The 20,526-nt window shown below is 53.1% G+C and overlaps 1 protein-coding gene across 3 annotated transcripts in view; it reads right to left on the bottom strand.

Annotated features, from left to right (window-relative positions):
• The window catches only part of TMCO4 (transmembrane and coiled-coil domains 4), a 92,383-nt gene that overhangs the window by 2,759 nt on the left and 69,098 nt on the right, over positions 1-20,526 (bottom strand). Inside the window, exons 13-15 of one of the 3 annotated variants that reach the window (XR_006888562.1) lie at positions 11,907-12,024; positions 5,238-5,355; positions 2,284-2,499 (exon numbers count right to left, since the gene is read on the bottom strand). Coding sequence is in view for 2 of the 3 variants with exons in the window: in XM_046660598.1 (XP_046516554.1) it covers positions 2,533-2,586; positions 5,238-5,355; positions 11,907-12,024 (290 nt within the window). In the remaining variant the exon portion in view is untranslated. Of the gene's footprint in view, positions 1-2,283; positions 2,587-5,237; positions 5,356-11,906; positions 12,025-20,526 lie in introns of those variants that run through there. The other 2 variants (XM_046660598.1, XM_046660597.1) reach the window with 2 other exon arrangements.

Raw genomic sequence — 20,526 nt, 5'->3', positions numbered from 1 at the left:
TTTGCTCCCTGAAATGCAGCCCCGTGCTCTCCCCAGCCAGTCGAGGGGGCCTATGTTAGTGCGAAAGGCGAGCACGAGAGAGAACATTCCTTCAAGGCTGAAGAGGGAGGTTTTTGTTAAAAGATGACAGGCAAACGCTGCTGGGAATCCTGGGAAAAACAAAGGCTGGCTGGTAACATCTGCATTTCCGTTTGAATCACAGATCACAGCGGGTTATTCAAATGGTTTTTCAAGAACACAAGAAGACAATTCCCGGTACTGTTCTGCTATTTTCTCATAACCAGAACCTGCCTACTTCTTGTCCTTTTGTTATAAACGACTTTAAAGTGTGAAAATGCACACATGTACACACCTAAGGGGCTTCTCAGATCCCTGGGCTCAGAGTGGAGGGTGGGGTGGGGCAGTGTCCTTGCACAGAGGGTGGACACAAGCGGCTGCAGGGCACTAGAAAGATCCCAACGCTGGGGTCAGAGAGATGGGGGTTCCAGCCTCGGCTTCGTCTCTTCCTAGTCACTGTGCGAGTCTGTACAACGTCCTGAATGCTAGCTTCCCCCTCTGTGCAATGAGGATCAAGACACCTTCCTTGAGCGTCTGCTACAAGGAGCTCAGGGCTTGGCACTCTGTAGACACTCTGTACACACTCCCTCTGACTATTAAGTTCCATATATGACCCAAACCCTTTTATTTTAGACATTACCCAAATCAAGTTAGTGATACCCACTTCATGGGGTCAGTGGGAAGAAATAATACATATAAACCACAAGGCACAGTGCCTGGCACATACTAGGTGCTGCATAAATATGAGTTCCTTTACTTTAATTTCCTTGGAAGGGGGGATAGAAAGTGGGGGGTTAGCTGGGCTGATCCATTAGAGAGCCCAAGATGGCTGCTGAAGCTCCGACCGTCATGTCTGAATTCCAGCCAGCAGAAACCTAGACCCACAGGGACAGAGAAGATTGCCTCCCTATAGCTTTTTGATGTTGGTGAAGGGCTGGTGTCAGGGCTGGGTGGAGGCAGACAGGCCAGGAGGGAAGGGAGGTGTTTGTGGCCACTGGCTACGGCAGATTCCGGATAGAAATTCCACCATGTTGCTGTCCTAGAAGGCACAGCTCCGGCCCTCCTCGGCTACCAGTGGGGCCAGGTCTCAGCCAACCCTGGTCCCTGAGCTGCCATTCTGCAAAGACCCAGGGGGAGAACTCGCAGGCAGAGGGATGGCGAGCAGGGTGAGGGGGGGCGGGAGAAGAACCTCTTCTCGGCAGTGGAAAGTTCTGGCGTGGCTGGTGCTGGATACAGATTTCAGCCCATGTCTACCTCTCTGGCGGTCTTGATTGAAACCTGCCACCCGCCCGGATACACGCTGGATGTCCCTGTGCTGAGCGGCCTTCCTTGACGTTCCCACACCGCTCGGGACGCTCCCTGGGGCTCCCCAGTGACAGCATTCACTACACCCCCGTCTTCACCTGCCCTCTCGTCCATGTTCTCTGATAGACTTCGAGCTCGGGGACGCAGGGACTGTTTCTAACTCACCTCCGCTCCCCGTGGCTGGCCCTGCACGTCACGAGCGCTCAGCGCTACAGGACGCACGACTCTGGACGGGCCTCAGCCCTTCCTGTTTGCTGCCTTGCAGGACACCTTGACTCGCCCAAACGGAGGTGGCTGCCACCGCCGCGGTCTGCCCACAACCCTTTCGAGTTCCCTCACCTCTCGAGCCTCAGTTTCCTCATCTGTAAAACGGGGCCGATAAAGACACCTGCACACGTGGCTGGCTGTGAGGACGCAGTGAGATGACAACGTAACCGGCTCACCGGCCAGAGTTGGAGGTCACTGAGCGGGAGCCACAGAGACGCGTGAGCTCAGGTGGCTGAGCCTGGGCGCTGAGGCTGGTTCCCCGGGTCCATCCTGCTCTGCCACTCACACGCAGCCTCAGTGTCCACGTCTGTACAACGGGGTTGTCACCCCTGCCTCCTGGGACCGCTCTGAGCCTCAGAGGACATCAGGTAGAGCAGTGCCCGCCACACGTTGCTACTGCTATTGTTATTATTATCATTACTGTCTATTCTGTGCCACGCCCTGCGCTAAGTTCTAGAAGGCAGCTGGCATTTCCTTTGGGACGTGAAGAGTCTTGCCCTGGGCTGGGTCTCTGCTCCTGAGAAGCCTCGTGAGGTGGCGCCTGGGGTGGCTGACTCCCCGCCGCCTGCAACCCTGTCCCCACACAGGGACTGAGAGGCAGCAGGTGGCCTGGCCTTCGTCTGCTTTCACCCACGGGCCGGCCCCCGCTCCCACCTGGCTGTCCTGAGATCAGGGCCACCGTGGACCTCAGCGACCTCGTTCGGGTGGGCGGCTGACGCTGGATGAGTCACGAAGGGCCCCGCCAGGTCACAGCAGCAGGGGGAGCGCAGAGCCCTCGGCCTCTGCTCCGAGCGAGCCAGCACAGGCAGCCGGTGACCCCAAGGCAGCAACGGGAACCCTCCCAGCAGCCGCTCCTGCAGCGGGAGGTTCCCGGGGAAACAGGAGGGCAGCACGGAAGCAACGCTAATCGCCTCTAGTTACCCGGCAGAGGAAGGCGCTGCTTTCTGTGAGGCGCTCCTAACGTGACAAAGAGCTATTATTAGGCAGGAGCTGGGAAGCTGCCATGCAGGAGTCTGAGGAGGGAGAGACTTCTGCGCAGGTCCTGAGGCGGAAGACCGGAAGGTGGCACAGAAGCAGGAAAGGAGGGAACTAGCCTTAAATGAGGGCCAGACGCACTGCCCTGGCAGGCAGGTGATTTCCCCCACTTCACAGATGAGGAGACTGAGGCACAGAGAAGTTAAGCAACTGGCCCAAGGCCACACAGCCAGTATACAGGTGGCAGAGCCCGGCTTCTAAGCCAGGCCTCTCTGGTGCTAAAGGCTGTGCTTTTCCCACTGTATCCATTCAGGGGCTTCTTGGGGCAAACTGGATCTTGCGAGGGCTCTGTGGCATTTAAAGGGAATTTTCATTTAAAACAAACTTTCAGCTGTTCCTTTGACCGTTGATTCTTCTGGCCGATGAGGGAGACTCTTGGGGTGGAGAGGCACAAAGTCACTTCTCCCCTTCCCCGCTCAGGTACAGAGACCCTCAGAGAGGACAGAGACCCTGGCCACGGGTGAGGAGGCACTGCTGTGAGTCCTGCGGTTTCCTGGTCTTGCACCCGGCTTCCCCGGCTCCCTCGGGGCGGTGGACAGCACAGGCTCTGGACCTGGTTTCCGTCTGTGTCCAGATCCGTGACTCTCCGGCTATGGGAGCCCATTCTCTCAAGTCTCAGCTTCCCAGTCTGTGACCGGGGATGCCTAATACCTCCCATACGGTCGTTGTGAGGTTTACACCCTATGGGGCAGCGTAGCAGGGGTGAAGACGACCCAGAAATCCTCCTGTGGCTCCAGGGGGAGAAGCATCCGTGTGTCCTGGGAGGAGTCCTCAGCCAGGAGCGGTCGGCGCCATCTGTGGGCGAGTCCAGAAACTCCTTATTCTTGGGCCAACACCAGCCCCCGAGCCACCAGCTGGGAAGGCGCGGCTGCTGCCTTTGTGTTCCTCTGGTGGGTGTGGACTGTGCGCTGGGGTCCTGGGGTCTGGGGGTCTGGGGGAGGGAAGATATCAGCGAGGACGAGTTGGCCCCAGCAACATGGTGACATGGCCGAGGGCTTCAGTGCCTGATAAAGTTTCGGTGTCAGGTTTTCGTGCCGGAATTCCCTGATGCTGTGCTCAACACTCAGTCCAGTTTCAACAAAGACGAGCCCGGCGTCAGCTGTGCTGGGGGCGGGGGTGAGGGCGGGGTTGGGGGCCGAGGTGCTGCGGCTGGTTGGGGTCGTTGGGGCAGGCTGCTGGGGAAGCTGAAGGGAAAAGCCGGAGTCCTCCAGAGTGCCCCCCAACCCAGGGATATTTGGATGCCCAGGGCAGGGGCTGGTTGACTGCTTGCGGACGGGATGGTTCGGCTGGGTGAAAGGACCGTCATGGAACTGGGGAAACTGGTTACGCTCGGGAAGCGCTCGGCACTTGATAAATGGCAGCCGACGATGTCATCATTGCAAACCAAAGTTCTTGTTCTCACAGCCCCCTGGACCACAAGGATTTTTGCTGGCTGAGGTCTGCTGGTGGATGTAACTGTAGCTCACTGCCCTCACCCTCTGGGTAGCGGGCACCTCTCCTGTTTCTCACATCCACCAGAGCGAGGGCGATGCCACTGGCTTCAGTCCTGGATTTGAGTCCTGCTCTGCCACGTTCCTGCTGTGTGACCCTGGGCAAGTCCCTTAGCCTCTCTTGACCCCCCGGGTCCTCATCTGTACAATGGGGACACTGGTGCTGCAAAAGGCTCAGGGCAGAGCTGGGCACGGAGTGCGTGTCCATACGTGAAGCTGTTACCTCCCTATGATGCGCAGGTGGCAGGTGGACGAGGTCCCTTCAGGCCCGAAATGAGGATCTAGAAACTCTACCCAGGCTGTGCGGCTGCCCAGGCGGCCCCTCCCACTCCACACCCAGCAGGAATTCTTTTTAACCGTCTGCACCTGTGGCCCAGCCTAGTCTTAGATATAAGGATCCTTGGGGAGTATGTTTACAAGGCAGACTTGCAGCCTTTGCTCCGAGACACTGATTTAGAAGGTCTGGGCAGTGGGGCCCTTGTATCTGCATTTTAAATAAACTCTCCAGGTGACTCCAAGGCGGGGGGCCCTGGAACACCCTTTCCCTGCTCTGCATCCCACAGTTTCACAGCCCGGCAAGCAGGTGCATCCGCTGTGGTCCAGCCTGAATCCCTCCACCTGTGTCCTCTGGCGGCTCTGAAGACTTCCGGGGAACAGGCTGTCCTGGCTTGTGATCTGGGGTGGGGGGCAGTGGGAGGAGGAGTGGGGAGTGGGGGAAGAGCAGAGGGAGGGCAGGAATGGAGCAGGGGAGGCTGGGCTCTAGAGGTTCAAATCCAGGATGGCTACTAAGGGCTGGTTGTGTGGTGGGAACTTTCTAAGCCTCGGTTTCCTGATCTGTGAAGCGGGGACAATGACGGCTGCCCCAGAGACTGCGTGAGGATGAGAGATGACGTGTGTAAAGGGCCTGGTACAAAGCCCGGCACAGAGATGGTGCCTGTAAATAGGGGTTACCTCGTCCCAAGCAAATTCTTATGACCTCCCTCCTCCGGGGCAGAATGAGCTGAGGCCGGGGTCCCGGGGCTGGAGGAATGTGGCGCCCCCGCTGGCACACAGAGAGCCCTTGGAGGGACAGGGGATACTCACGACGGAGGACAGGTCCACGTTCTCCACCCTCCTGTCCTGCAGCAGCACGGGCTGCAGGCCGGCGACATGGAGCTGCGCCGAGGATGTGCGGTACACGAAGCTCAGCAGCCAGTCGCCCCTGCGGACGGAGCGGGGGACGGGCGTGAGAAGGGGCGACGCCAGCCTCGGCTCGCCGAGCACAGGGACGGGCCCCGCCTGGCCCTGGGGAAGTCTGCTGGGACTGGAGCTTCTGCGGGAATCCAGGGCCCTGGCTGCACCCATGGGTGACAAGGGGGGAGCAGCAGCTGACACTCTGGAGCACCGCCCGGGGCAACGGTAGCTCCAGGAGGGCGGCCTGCTTTGTTCCCTGCTGGGTCCCGGAGCTGAGGACAGTGCCCGGCGGCCACGGATGCGTATGGGTTGAATGAGGACACCGGTGCAGTCTCGACAAGTCAGGAGAGCTGCCCTCAGCTCGGGGGTGGGGTGGGGTAGGGGGGTTCCCAGTTCCCCAGGGTGGCTGCTCCAGGGCTCCCTGGGAAAAGACGGAAAGGCAGCAGGGGGTCCTCCTGGAGGAGAGGACCACGGGGAGCTGGGGGCCACCATGCTCTGGGGTCCAGAGCCCCTTCCGTCTGTGATCTGGAGGGACGCGGCCCAGCCTGCAGGTCTCCCTGCCCTCAGCGATCTTGGAGGAGGCAAGGGTGACCACCGAGCAGGGCACCACCCCAGAACACTCCTCCACTTCCATGGGCACTGTTGTGAACCCCCCCCAAGCCCCCCTCCCACCAAACATCCCCCTGCACTGTGGAGAGAAAATACCCCTGGACCCTCTTCAGCGGCGACGGCCACTGTCCACGGAAGACACGGTCTGGGGGCCCACGAGACAGCGTCCCTCTCGAAACCCCGAACTCCGCCCTGGGGTTGAGTGGCGCTCGCCACTCAGCAGGTCCTGTCCCCACTCCGCATCCAGGACTGAAATCCAGCTCAGCACACCTGATCGTCTTTTTTTTAGATCAACTCCGACTCCGGTTTGTGTGGCAACTTGAGTGCATTATGTTTGTGCGCTTGTTTGAAAGAAGGGCTCCCCGCCCCACTCCACGTAGGGGAGGACAGGCTGAGAGTGAGGAGTCCCCGCCTGCCTATGTGAGCTGCCACGTGACCACAGGCAAGGCCCCAAGCTGGCTGGGCCCGGGGTGTGGGCATGCTCTCCAGGCTCCCTGTGTGGTTGCCACCCCGGAAGCCCCTGGAAGGATGGGGGCCCAGAGTTGTGGGGCCCCTAAAGACCCTCCTGCTGTGAACCAGACTGAGTCCATCAGCTCCTGGTCCTTCTCCACGATCATCCGCCCAGTCCCTCAAGCCAACACCAGTAAGGAGTGCGGTGTCTTAGGCGCCCCGTCCCCTGTGCCAGCTCACCAGAGTCCCGCTGGTCCTTCCCACCTCCTCGTCCCGTCTGCTCCAGGCCTCAGGTCAGGGATCCCCAGGCCCTGGACGAACGCGATGGCCGCCTCCCTGCTCCCCCTGCTCCTGGCCTCACCTCCCTCGAGCCGCTGTGGCCTTCCTTCAACGCCCATCTGACCAGTGCCCTCCCCTCTTAGAAGCTGACCATGATTCCCCATGGCCTACAGGCTTTCTCTTCTAGAAAATTCCAAACTCTCCCCAGAGAGCAATGCTTGCAAGTCCCAGTGATGCTTACTGAGGGCCCAAGCAGCCCTGTCTCTAAGCGCGAGGGCCGAGGGGAGAAGGGGGTTAACCCAGGTGGCTTTGGTGAACTAACCACAGACACTGGGTGGGAGGTGTCCGCACGCGTTTCTGGTGTGGACAGCTACAAACAAGCAGTTGGCTTCATTCCTCCCCGATGACTTCTGTCACAGTTAGGACAACGCTCTACTTCAATGTGAACTGACTTGTTTACACACGTTTAGGGACAGAACAGGAACCTATGTTAGAAGGTTCCGGATCCCCTAAACTGTGCCGACCCACCCACAGGGCCTTCGGTGGCGTTCCAGCCCTTCCGCATTTGCCTCTGCCTCTCACCTGGGGTGGCCCATGAGCCCACACTCGGGACCACACAGAGCCAGGTTCAAGTCCTGCCTTGTCACTTACTAGCTGTGTGACCTTGGGCAAGTTGCTTGACTGCTCTGTGCCTCAGTCGCTTCACTGTCTTACCTCTCAGGGTGGGCGGGGGCATACACTGAGATGGCACACCATGTACACATGCTCACACGTGAGTGCTCAGGAAGCATTGGGCACGACTATACCCCAGCCTCCGTGTGCGTGTGGCCTCTCCTGCATGGCCTGCTCTTCCAGTCTCTGATGGGCTCCTGTCCATCCTTTCAAAATTCAGCTTGGACCTCATCTCGCTGGGGGAGTGCCTGGAGCCCCTCCTGATATTATGCATCCTTTGCCCCTCCTGTGCCTGCATAGGCTCCTTCTGTGACGTTCGTCATGTGTCCTCCGTGTGTCCGTTCCTGGGTCTTTTTCCTTTTCTAGGCAGAGAGCTCCTTGAGGGCAGGGCTGCGCCTCAGCCCTGGATCCTGGCCCCTGAGCTGCATCAGGAGCTGCCTGGCGTGGGGCACGTGCTGATGCACAATTCCATCACTGAAGCCTTCAGTCACCACCACGTGGCCGTCCAAGGGCGTGCCTTGGCTACTCACAGGCCCGAAGCTATTGTGGGCGGGGGGGTCCTCCTGGTCCTTCCACCATCATCCTCTCCCCACACGGTACCTGGAGCAGAGACCACGAGAGTCCCCAGGGGCCTCAGAATGAAACCCTCTCACTGCGGAGTGGGACAGCCCTGCCTGAGTTCACATCCTGGCTCTGCTGTGTGACCCCGGCAAGGCACTTGACCCTCTCTGAGCTTCAGTTTCCTCACAGTACAATATGGAGCAGTACCACTCGCCCTGGCTAGCTTCCAGGGCGTTCGTGAGAGCCCATCAGTGAACAGGTTTGCAAAGAGCTTCACTAATGTGCATTATGAATTTATAAGTGTACACAGTTCGGGAGTCCCGGCCTGAAGCTCCCCCCTCACTTCACCCCCATGTTTAAGTGAGTTTACAGAGACTAAAACGCCTTTGGGGGCCAAGGATATGAATTCCTGCTTGGTGCTTGATTTAAGCAAGAAACTACAGTTATTCTTTTGGTCTGGACATGCCTCCCCTCTTCTCCTCCTCCTCTCTCTCCAGAGAGATGGCTCAAGGTCTCACAAAATAACTGAGAACCGAGCTGCTCGGGCTCAGGCTCTCCACAGCACCGAGGGGTTAATAAGAGTTTGCTGCTTTCACACCGCACACACGCCATTTTCATTCTTTCCCTTTGCTGTTCATGAAAAGCACCAAAAAGTCATGTGCGATGTGACCATGCCCAGTGATAACAATTACAGCCGCTGGTGTCCGCCGGGCACCTGCTCAGGGCCGGCCCTTCTCCTACAGCATCGCATTTAAGCTTCCCAGGACCCCTGGGCAGGAGGCACTATTATTCCCATTTTACAGGTGGGAATTCTGAGACTCTGAGCTGTTCGGCCAAAGTCAGCCAATAGGTAAATGGCAGAGCCAAGAGTTTAACCGAGGGCTGTCTGCCATCAAAGTTTTGTCCATTCTTTTTCTTTTCTTGTTTTTAAAACTATCCATACTTTGAAAAAGTCAAATTAAAAGTCTCTTTTATGCCTTACTTCCAGTCCCTGTCCACTCCCGAGGGGTGGCCGCTGTCCCAGCTTCTTAGGGTCCTTCTGGACCCTCCTGTGCCTTTATAGACAGATAGACACATATATGCACACACAGAAATTTCTTCCCTCATAAATGGGATCATAGTAGGCACTGTTACACTTGCTTTTTTCCCTTTAACCATTCCCCTATTTATGGCCATTTAGGTTGTCTTAAATTTTTAGTTATAAATGAAGCTGCCATGATCCCCTTTGTACACCCACCTCTATGCATGAGTATCTAGTACAGCAGGATCACGGAAGCCAGAATTTGTGGGATCAGAAAATTGGCACATTAAAAATTTTGATAGAGGGGCTGGCCCAATGGCACAGCGGTAAAGTCTGCGTGCTCCACCTTGGCAGCCCAGGGTTTCCTGGTTCGAATCCTGGGTGTGAACCTATGCACCACTTGTCAAGCCATGCATGGCAGGCAGCCCACATATAAAGTAGAAGAAGACGGGCACTCAGGGCCCGTCTTCTTCGGCAAAAAGAGGAGGATTGGCAGTGGATGTTAACTCAGGGCTAATCTTCCTCAAAAAAAAAAAAATTGATAGATATTGCCAATTGTTCTCCAAAAAGGATTTACTGAATTCAACTGCCACCAACAGTGTATGAATAACAGTGCTCATTGCTTCACATCTTCACCAACACTGGATGTTATTCATGTTTCCGATGTTTGATAATCTCGTGGGTGATAAATAGTATCTTACTGATTTTAGTCTGCATTTATTTCATTATTGATGAGGTTGGGGATCTTTTAAAAAGTTTATTGATTGTATTTATTCTGTGAGTTTATGTAGATATCTTTGGCCATTTTTGTATTAGCTTGTTTTTTCTTAATGATTTGCATGGGTTCTTTACATATTATGGCTCTGTGTCTTTTGTTTCTTTGTTCTTTCTACCATATCCTGATTCTAAGCACTGAGTTTAGAGTGTGAGTGATAGAGCCAAGCTGATGGGCTGAGCTCCTGTGTCCTAGTTAAGGCCCACTATCCATGGCTAAAAACTACCTTTAGCTCCGAGCTGCACAGCTGTTGCTGTGGGCTACATCATCAAAATGATAAAGACTTTCCAAATCTGTTCCGTTCAGTTTTGGGTCCTACTTAGGATGGTTGGGCTTAGATAAAAATTAAAGTTAACTGGCCTCCTGACTTAACCTCTCTGAGCCTCAGTTTCCTCACTTGTAAAATGGGATTAAAAATACTAACACTGGAGCTGACCCCGGGACCAAGTGGTTGAGTTCACACACTCCGCTTCAGGCACCCAGGGTTTCCCTGGTTCGGATCCTGAGTGCAGACATGCCACCGCTTGTCAGGCCACGCTGAGGTGGCGTCCCACGTGCCACAACTAGAAGAACCCACAACTAAAACATACAACCATGTACTGGGGGGATTTGGGGAGAAGCAGCAGGAAAAAAAAAAAAAGAAGATTGGCAACAGTTGTTAGCTCAGGTGCCAATCTTTAAAAAACAAAAACAAAAACAAACCTAACGCCATAGGGTTTTGGGGAGGATTAAAGGAGATAATGACAAGAAAGACAGGGCCTGGTGGGTGGTAGAGTCCAAGACTTACATCCTCCCCTCCCTCTGTTGCTGCGTTATCGCGCTTTTAGTTTTTGTTCATAATTGTCTATTTCCACAAGTGTCCTGAGCCCCTCTCCTCCTGCCCCTCTCCGTATTCCCGTGCCCAGCGTGAGGTCTCGGACACAGCAGCTGGATGAGCTGAGCTGCCCCTGGCCTCAGGCTGGAGCCTCTTCCTCCTCCCTCCTCAGAATGGGGAATCCAGCGCTCTTCTCTTTTTCTCGTGCCTTGCCCTTCAGGTGACCTCGCCGTCCCTCGGCTCGGCTGGAGCTGATGATCCGCTGGCTCTCGCTGCAGCTCTCCTTTCTCCGGGTCCTTGTGCTGCTTCTCCAGCCGCCTGCTGGACCCCACGTTCATAACCCAGTGACTCGGCCGCTGCCCCGACAATCCTGCCTCCTCCTCCTTCTTGTTATTTTTAAGTCGTGTTCATGGAGCCCGACAACCAGTCACCAACCTCACTGTTTCCTAAACTCCAAACGCGTCCTTCGAATGTGGGCTTAGGATGTCACCTTCTCGTCGGTCCCCTGTGCTTTTGTGTCTATGATCGCGAACTATGGGTCCCTTATCCCAAATCCTCAGGGGCCTGTTGTGTTTCAGAATTCAGAATAATGTTTTGGATTTTAGGAAGGTAAGCCAGCTTGCAGCCCGCATATCACATGACACCCCTGCGAGGTGTGGGGTGGTGTCCCCGAGTCACAGCCCTCAGCCAGTGGGAGGAGTAACGCCTGAAATCTCTCTCAGCAGCGCAGGGTGAGCTCGTCACTCAGTGAGTTTGCCCCACACCCGGGGAGAAGCCTTTGGTTTCAGAACCTCTGGATTTTGGTGTCGCAGACAAGCTTCTGTGTACCAGACTGGAGCTGCCTGTTTTCCTGACTATTGTTCTCGCGGGACACCAGGTTCCACAGGGCTGGGGCTTGCTCCCTATTGTAGCCCCTGCACGGTGCCTGGCACGAGGTTGGCGCTCAAAGTTTGTTGAATGAATATCCCAAGTGATTGACGATGATGATGATGGTGATAAATAGTTACATCGTCTGTCATTCACAGAGCACGTTCGTTCCATGTGCAACTCTGTAACTATCATCACAACCCTGGCAGGAGTTATGACTATTATCCCTCCTTTACTGATGGGGAAACTGAGGCCAGCACTAAGACCCAGGTCTTGTGATTCTAAGTCGTGCGCTCTTAAACACTGCCACCCCATCCTTCACGTCCTTTGCAGGCTGAAGGGCCTGGGCTTCCCGGGTCAGAACACCTGGCCCGCGCCTTCTCCTCAGAGGGCCGGTGCCCCACTGGTCCCTGGGATCCTTCAGGACAGGGGCCAGGCCTCAAGCGTCTGTGTCCCCAGTAGAGGTCCTGGGGCACACCAGGTGCTCAGTAAGTGTTGTCGCCTCTCCACTGGCACGAGGTTTGGACTCACCTGCAGTAGCCGTTGATGATCCTCCCGGACACTACCTTCCGGAAAGGCTCCCAGTGCTTGGCATCTCCTTCCACGGGCGCGCCCAGCAGGACAACATCCTCGATGATCCCTTGGCAATCTGTGAGAGAGGCCAGAGAAGGCCGTCAGCGTCCCTGGACACACTGGGTCCTGGGAGAGACTCTCCAACAGCGGTGGAGGAGATGGATGTCACACATGTGCATGTGCACACATGCTCATGCCCACACACGTGCAAACACACATGCTCATGCAGACACACACAGTGATGGGGGCTTCCACTCACTGAGCTCCAGGCTGAGGGTCAAGCCCCTCGTGTGCCTGACCTATTCCTGCAAGGTACCATTATCCCCATTTGAGAGTTAAGGAAAACCAAAGACGTTTTCAAGATCACATGGCTAGTAAGTGACACAGCCCAAGTTGGGACCCAGGTCGATTTCCGCCATCCATGAAGCTCACAAATGGCCATGGACTCGGTGGGACATCTTCCTTTAGAAGGGACTGACAGCCCCTGGATCGTCACATGTGCCAGGCGGCAGCCACCGCCCCCTTCCTGGGCAACAGTCCCCTGGGGCCCATGCAGAGTGGTGAGAAGGTGGGCGTCGGGGGGGTGGGTCTCAGGATGGGGAGTGCACACATCAGCTGCGCTAACGGTTGGGAGGTAGTTCAGACCAGGGCTGTTCAAGTGCGGTCCATGGACCAGGGCTGGCCCTGGGACTGTTCATCCTGTAAGTACAGGAACAGAGAGGAAGCGTTTCATTGATCTCCTGTAGACAGGAAACCAACAGTTGATAGACGGGCGTGCCATAGACCAACGAGAGGTGTGCGTGCACCCCTCGCTCTCGCTCTCTACCCACTTACTCTGCTGTATTATTCTTGTCATGCATCACTTGTTACGTCTGCCTCCTCCTCTAACACGCAGGCTCAATGATGGCGGGGACACTAGCTGCCTTATTCACAGCTGAATGGGCCTCGGACCGTGTCTGGCAGATACTTGGTGCTCAATACAGAACTGAATGAATGAATGAGTAAACAGCCTGCCGTCCCTCAGGAAGGCCTGTGTATGTGCTTTGTGATTGCAAAGTCCTGGGTTCAAATCCCTGCTTAGCGACTTCTGAGCTACGGGACTTGAGCCAAGTCACTGACCTTCTCTGATACTGACCTTGAGGGTCTTTACGAGGATGAAGTCACAGCGTGGGAAAAAACTGAGCACAGTGAACGCACCGTGGAGTTAGTGTCCCCCCCGCCCTGCCCTGCGCCCCCGCCTCCCCAGCGTGGCTCTTTCTTAGGAGTCTGAGTCCCTGACGTCTTGGGAAGCTGCCTGCTTAGTGTCTTTCCTGGAGAATGGCCCCAGGAGGGACAGCTCTGCCCAGCTTTGCCGCTCTCTTGCTGAGAGACGCAGGACAGGTGGCCTCCTCTCTCTGGGCTCTGGTTTCTAACCAGAGCACATCTGTTTTCTGCTTGCTCTTCCAACTCAGAGTTAATCTGTATAAAGGCTCCAGGCTAATGAGAGTTTGGGAACCCCTGTAGTAACAAGCAATCTGAGCGTTCCTCTGGCTCTGACGTTAAAAGATTCTGCAGCACAGCATTCTGATTTCACTCCTTTTGCTTCCAGGGAGATGATAATCTGGCAGAAGATTGGTGGTTTGTGCTGAGTGGCAAGGATGACTCAGATACCCCTCGAAATAAGGGCCATTTCAGGTGCTTATGTTGCTGGCAAGGCTGTAGAGAACGAGGTTTTATTCTAACCCCTTCCCTTGGTAGATGGGGAAACTGAGCCTCAGAGAGGATGGGACATGCCCAGCATCACACAGGTGGTGAGAATACAGCTGGGACCAGAACCCAGACTGCACGGAGGGCTGCCAGGGCCTGGGGGCCGTGCCCTCTGCTGTCTGCAGTGACAACACAGAGCACAGTGATCGCATGTGGTTATCATTGCTCCCACGGTGCCAAATGGTTGTGGACCGAGCTTGGCAGCTGTCCCTGGGGCCGCCACTCAGGGCACCTGCTCTGCCCCACAGAATCTCACTGAAGAGCAGGGACCCCGCTGACACTGGAGGGCTGGGACCCCTTGTGGCCAGGAGTGGTAATGCAGCATTCCTGATGGGGTTGCCCCTGCAACCGCTAGGATCCTGGAAGTGGCTACGGAATGGGAAAGCTGTTATGAACGGCAAAAGGGTATTTGCCTGTGACCTTGAACTGACTCGTGGTTGAACCGCATAAAACAGTCCAGAGCGCAGCCAAGCCCAGCCAGGGTGGGCGGAGAGCTGGAAGGACAGTCACACATCTCTGAAGCCTGCCTGGCAGCTGCCTTCCTAAACCTCGTCCCTTTGTCCTCAGATGGTTGCCACACTCAGACGTGCTCCTCTTCTGTTTTCAAGAGGGTTTGCTTGTTGCAAGGCTGCAAACCTGGAGACAAGCCACTGGCAGGCACAGCAGGTGTCAGCTGAGATGTCGGCGAGAATCACTTAAGATCCACTCAAGGTAGAATCCTGTGTGGCAGGTCATCGCCACCTGACTGTTCTTGGGAACAAGAACAATCCAGGAGGAGAAACCTGGGTTAGGAAAACGAAGACGCTACCACTGTGGTAGATGCTGGAAAGGAAAATGTCCAAGTTCGCTGTTTGGTCCCAAGCCCTATAATATCAGAAGATTTCAGAAAATCCTCACTCAGGTACCACTTTTAGTGTCAAGCAGGCGCCTTCCAGGGGCACGGACAACCCCTCAGGTCATGATGAGAGTTCAGTGCAGAATGCTCCCACTTCTCAAGACCAACAAGAGAAGCTGCGACTTAAGGCTCGTCTAATAGCTCATGAGAGGCCCTCACCGCCTTTTGCCGCAGGGACAACGAATGTTCGCTGAAACGTGTTTGGATTTATTCCTGTGGCCACCATCAACTTTCCTGCTGGTGAATCTTTAAGGTGCTAAGATAGTTTGATCGCTTTATAAATAGTCAGACTTTTAACGTAAAAGAGGGCAAGGGAGCGACGTGCACTCAGTCATCTTCAAGTTCAGGAGTCACGGACGGGCGCAGCTCTGAGGCTTGGATTTCTCATTTCTTCAACAGTTCTCTGTACGTTATTAATACCCCACTTTTACTGTTAAAGCTGGAGGCCCTTCAGCCCGTAATAACTTTGGCATTGGGGGGCTCCAGACCTCCAGGAGTTAAAAAAGACAGGCTGTATAGTCACGGCTTTTCCCCTCCACGTTTAGCCCACTTGCCACTCTTGTGTGCCGTGAGAAACATCTCTTCCCCACACTTTCTTTCCTTCGACGTCTTCTTTTTATTTTTAACAAAGGAGCCAAAGTGATCCCGTGACAGTGTAAGTCACAGGCACGAGGTATCTTTCGGGGGTGATGGAAATGTTGTAACGTTGGGTCGTGGTGATGGTTGTATAACTCTGTACATTTACTAAAAATCATTGAATTGTACACTTAAAATGGGGAGATTTTGAGGATGTAAATTATACTGCAGGAAAGTCAGATGTTCTCACTCTTGTGCTCAAAACCCTCCCTCTCGTGGAGTCAAAGTCAAAGTCACTGCGACGGCCACTGACACCTTACGAGACTTTCCTCCCACCCCCACTCACTCGGCTCCAGCCACGCTGGCCTGACTGTTCCAGAACATTCCAGGCCTTTGCCCTTTGCTGATCCCTCCTCCGAATGCTCTTCCCTCAGGCATCCACACGCCTCCCTCCCTCCTTTACCTCTTTGTCTGTCACCCCCCTCAAGGGTAGGCAAATGCCACGTCCCACCCCCACCGGTGCCCCATCTCTTTCCCTGACGTCTTTTTCTCCACAGCACTTCAGACCATTGGACTTACTGACGAGTTGACTTCTAAAATCTCACGTACCATCTGTTTCCTACCGGCGTGCAAGCTCCCCAATGGCCGAGAGAGTTCTTTTTTGCGCTCACCAGTGAGTCCCCAGGGCCTAGAAGGGTGCCTGGCACAGACGCCGTGCTCAGCAAATAGTCGTGGAGTGAATGAAAGCAAGTGGTGAGACTCGGTGCTATTCGAAGCCTGGTTTCGCCATTGTGTGAACCGAGGTCAGTTATTTAATAACCTGACTCTTCAGCGTCCTCATCTGTAGAATGGAGGTAATATAATAATACTGATGTCTTTCCCAGGGCGGGAGGGAAGTTATGTGTTCAGGGCAGTGTCTGGCTCACGGCTTGATCAGTGGTGTCTGCTCCACTGTTATTCTCACATAAACTATCAATTTGGCAACTAGGTGGAAATGGTGTGTATGAAGCACTGTCTTTGGAGGTGGCCCAGCCATTTACAGTCAACGTATCTGTTTCCAGCCAGCCACTAATTGCAGGCACTATTTTAGGAGTTCAGCGGTGGGGGGATGCGGTGATGACTGGCAGATGGCAGTAGCGAACAGTGGCATCGGTTCCCTTCAGAGCAGAGCCTCTGGAGAGAAGCAGCTGCAGAGCTGTAAACTATGGTTAAGCACTTCCCCATTTACTTAAAAAAAATTTTAATTGTGGTAAAATACATATAACATAAAATTGACCATCTTAACCATTTGTAAGTGTACAGTTCACCAGTGTTAAGTAGATTCACGATGTTGCGCAAACATCCTCTCTTACTTTTATCAGTCAGCATTCGGATCTCATAAATCGGTTTATATCTCATCAACGGCTCTTATCATGCTTCCAGAGCATCACAACTAGACTCCTGATACGACACTTGCCACTTGGCAGTCCTCACAGTCTGGAGATTGTCTTAGCTTTTCAAAAAAACTCAAGGGGCCGGCTCCGTGGCCGAGTGGTTAAGCTCCGCTGCGGCGGCCCAGGGTTTGGATCCTGGGTGCGGACATGGCACCGCTCGTCAGGCCACGTTGAGGTGGGGTCCCACATCCCACAACTAGAAGGATGTGCAACTAAGATATACAACTGTGTACAGGAGGGGTTTGGGGAGATAAAGCAGAAGAAAAAAAAAAGATTGGCAACAGTTGTTAGCCCAGGTGCCAATCTTTGGAAAAAAACCCAAAAAAACAAAAAAACAACAAAAAACTCCAGAGCTGAGAATGGACAGCTTCTTCACAATAGCAAACATCCATTTACACTATAGCCTTGGTCTTGAAAACTGAATATAAATTGAGTTTTTGTAAAACTAAACGTTCTTAAAATGTACCAAGCAGGGCCAGCTCTTTCAAAGAGTCCCATGGAGACTCCTTTTGTACAGAGAGGGGATCCTCTGTCGCTGGGAAGAAACACTCCTGGCTTCATCTTTGCCATTTTGTCTTTTCCATACAGCGGGCTTTCCTAAAGAGAGGCAGGCCTGCGCAGAGCTGTGTCCACAGCCTCCTGGAGGAGTTTCACAGAAATCCCATCCAAGGGCTGCAAAGGCAGCATCGCACACTCCCACATGCCTAGCACGTTGTCAATAATGAGATTCTCCTGGGCTGCAGAGACCAAAGGAGCTCAAGTTTGAGGAGCACAAAAGAAGGATGCTCTCCCTCCATGGCAGGGGGTCGTGTGTGCCGTGAGCGATAAGTGAGAGGCGGAGGAGGAAATTATCTCCTGACCGTGGTCCCGAAAACAGACCCGGAGGGAAATGATATGAACTGCGTGTAACACAAACACATCCATTCCAAAGATACACCGCAGGCGCATGATAAACACACAGAGAGAAGTGGCAAAGGGAGAGGGAGGGAGACCGAGAAAGAAGAAAGGGAGGCTTGGTCTGCCCCGCTCGTCCCCCCGTGCAGTGGTGTTCACAGTGGGAAGAATTGCTCCAGGGAGCCTGTTTGGATATAGTATAAGGACTTGGGAGGCATTCTTTTGGGAATGAGTATGCCTTCATCTCCCCCTTTTGATTCCCATTTCTTTTATTTGGCCATGCAAAGTGGTAAGGCTATTACTAGCATCCTGGGACCCTGGAAATGAATCTGCATGCCTGACCTCTCCTCCATCCCACCCGGGGGACTAAAGCCGGGTCCGTCTGAGGACAAAGCAACTGGTGGATGCAATTCCATGGAAGGGCAGTCAATCACATCAAATGAGATGTCTGCAGCACGGAGATGAAAGAGCCAGCTGACGGAATGACAGTCTGTTCTGCATTTCAGCTGGCATCTGGTGACAGCCCAGAAATAGTTTCCAGCCAAGCGGGAGTTTAGGGACCCAAGGGTCAGGATGCTTAAACGTATCCGCATGGGCTTACTGACAAACTCTTCTGCCTCGGTCCTGTCTTGCAAACATCACGGGCAGTAACGTTGATCTAACTTCATAGAGGCTGGGAATGAAATTGGAGAGAGATCTTGCTGCAAAAGCTTTTTTCAAAACAAATTTCTGGAATTCTATTCCTTAACGCTTCCTCTTCTTTATTGTCATTACCATTATCATAGTTACTTCGGGATACACAAGAGCTTGATATATACTTCATTTACTCCTCATAAGGATCCTAGGAGGTAAGCATGACTACTCTCATCTTATGATGGGAAAACCTTGCCTCAGAGACACTAAGTAATTTGTCCAAGGTCACACAGTAAGTGGCATAGTGGAATTTGGTTATTTCTACACTTTCTCTCCTACTCTCCTATTCCACTTCCCTATGCAGTCAAATATAATCTTGAACCAAAATATATGTCTTTTGACAACCGTGACATCTTCCAAAATTGTATATTAAAAACAGAATACAGACGCCACCAAGATTAACATTTCTAGTTTGGTTGATTCAAAAGACACACTTGCACACTAACATTTATGAGAAGATTAATATCCTGATGTGTGCACCAAGCCCAGGGTACGTGACCTTTTCGCTTTGGTAATCTCTGGCACAGCTGCCAAACCAAAAGGGTGAGCAGATATTGCTAAAAAAGGAAAAAGGGCCCACATGAAGCATGCCACACTTTCTATTTTTTTGATGGAGACTTACGGCAACCAGCCCACACTCTGATGTGTCAACTCAATTTTCCGATCAGGAAGATTAATTTAACTGAGTAAGTCAACATAACTGAGAAACACAGCTGCTGGTAAGCTGCAGGCTGTGAGCCAGTATGGAATAAGCAGTTTCATTACATATACACACGTACACAAATGAAATGTCATATGTGCTATCAGCTAGCTATTGCTGTATAACAAATCATCCCCAAATTCAGTGGCTTAAAATAACCATTTATTTCTCATGAGTCTACTAATCGGCTGGGCAGTTCTGCTGAGACTGTCCAGCCGTGCCTATCCCACTGGGCTCACTCGTGTGTCCACAGCCAGCTGGTGGGTAGGCTGATGGCTGGCTAGGATGACTTGCCTTTGCTCCATGCAGTCTGGCATCCTCCACTGGTCTAGCCTGGACTTATTCTTATGACAGTGGCAAGGCTCTAGGAGAGAGTGGGGTCCATGTGCCAGGTCTCCTGAGGCCTAGGCTTGAAACTGGCATGATGTCACTTCCTCCTCCTTTTATGGGGCAACGCAAGTCACAAGGCCAGCCTAGATTCAAGGGGTGGAGAAACAGACTCCACCTCTTGACGGGAAGAGCTTCAAGGTCATATTGAAAAGGATGTGGATACAGGGAGAAGGGGAGAATTAGGGCCATTTTTTGCAATCGGTCTACCACGGACGTACACAATATATCTGAAACACTGCAAAGTGCTAACAGCTCATGTGCAATGAGCAATGGGTTAAAATCCCAGATGATACCAGTGCTGGGTGAATGTTTCTTTAAATTCTTGTCTAGTGAGAAGGGGAAGGAGTGGGGAGAACACTGAGAGGGAAGGATGCCAGGGTGCTGGGCAGCCCAGACAGGCTGTTGGCAAGTGGCTGGTTTTCAGGCATGTGGTTTTGGGTAACCTGAGCGAAGGCAGGGTCCACCTAGAGAATCAGAAAGGTAAGCCAAGGCAGAATCCTTTAGGCAAGATCAAGGTGGGGTGTTCAAGTATGGACCTTGATCAAGTTCAAGATCAAGCACAAACACCAGAGCTAGAGGGCCAGAGGCCACAGCTGCAGAGCACCGTCTGGAGGCTTGGATTCCATTATGACAAGGGCAGCAGCTGTCCACCCAGCCTGGTCCTGGATTCCAGGCACTGTGCTACATGTCCCCTCTGTATTATCACAGTAATCTCCACTGCTTTTTGAAACAAATCCTTGAGTAGTCATTGCTATAGGGTTTGTTAGAGGTCAACTTGTTCAGTCCTTGTCTGAAAATATCTTTATTTTGTCCTCAATCTCAAATGATAGTTTAGCTTGATATAGAATTTTAAATTGACATTTCTTTTTTCTTTTTCTTTTTCTTCTGGCTTCTACTGTTGTTTTGAGAAGTCTCATCAGTCTAGTTGAGCTTTCTTTGTAAATAACCATTTTTTCTTCTTTTAAGATTTTCTCTTTATCTTTGGAGTTCAGCAATTTCACTACGATGTGTGGAGGTGTAAAATACTTATCCTGCTCAAGACTCATGCTCCTTGAATCTCAGGAATCAATTCTGGAAAATTCTCAGCCAATAAATTGTATTTCCCATTCTCTTCCTTTGGAATTTGTATTAGGTAACTGTTTAACTGCTGTTTCCCATTTTCCATGTCTTTATTTCTCCATGATGCATTGTGGGTAATTTCTTCAAATCAATCTTCCAATTCATCATTTCTCTCTTTAACTTTGTCTAATC

Source organism: Equus quagga, chromosome 5, assembly GCF_021613505.1.
Source record: "Equus quagga isolate Etosha38 chromosome 5, UCLA_HA_Equagga_1.0, whole genome shotgun sequence".
Taxonomy (NCBI): Eukaryota; Metazoa; Chordata; class Mammalia; order Perissodactyla; family Equidae; genus Equus; species Equus quagga.
The sequence above is the reverse complement of the archived record's forward strand: the minus strand, read 5'-3'. Positions and strand labels throughout refer to the sequence as shown.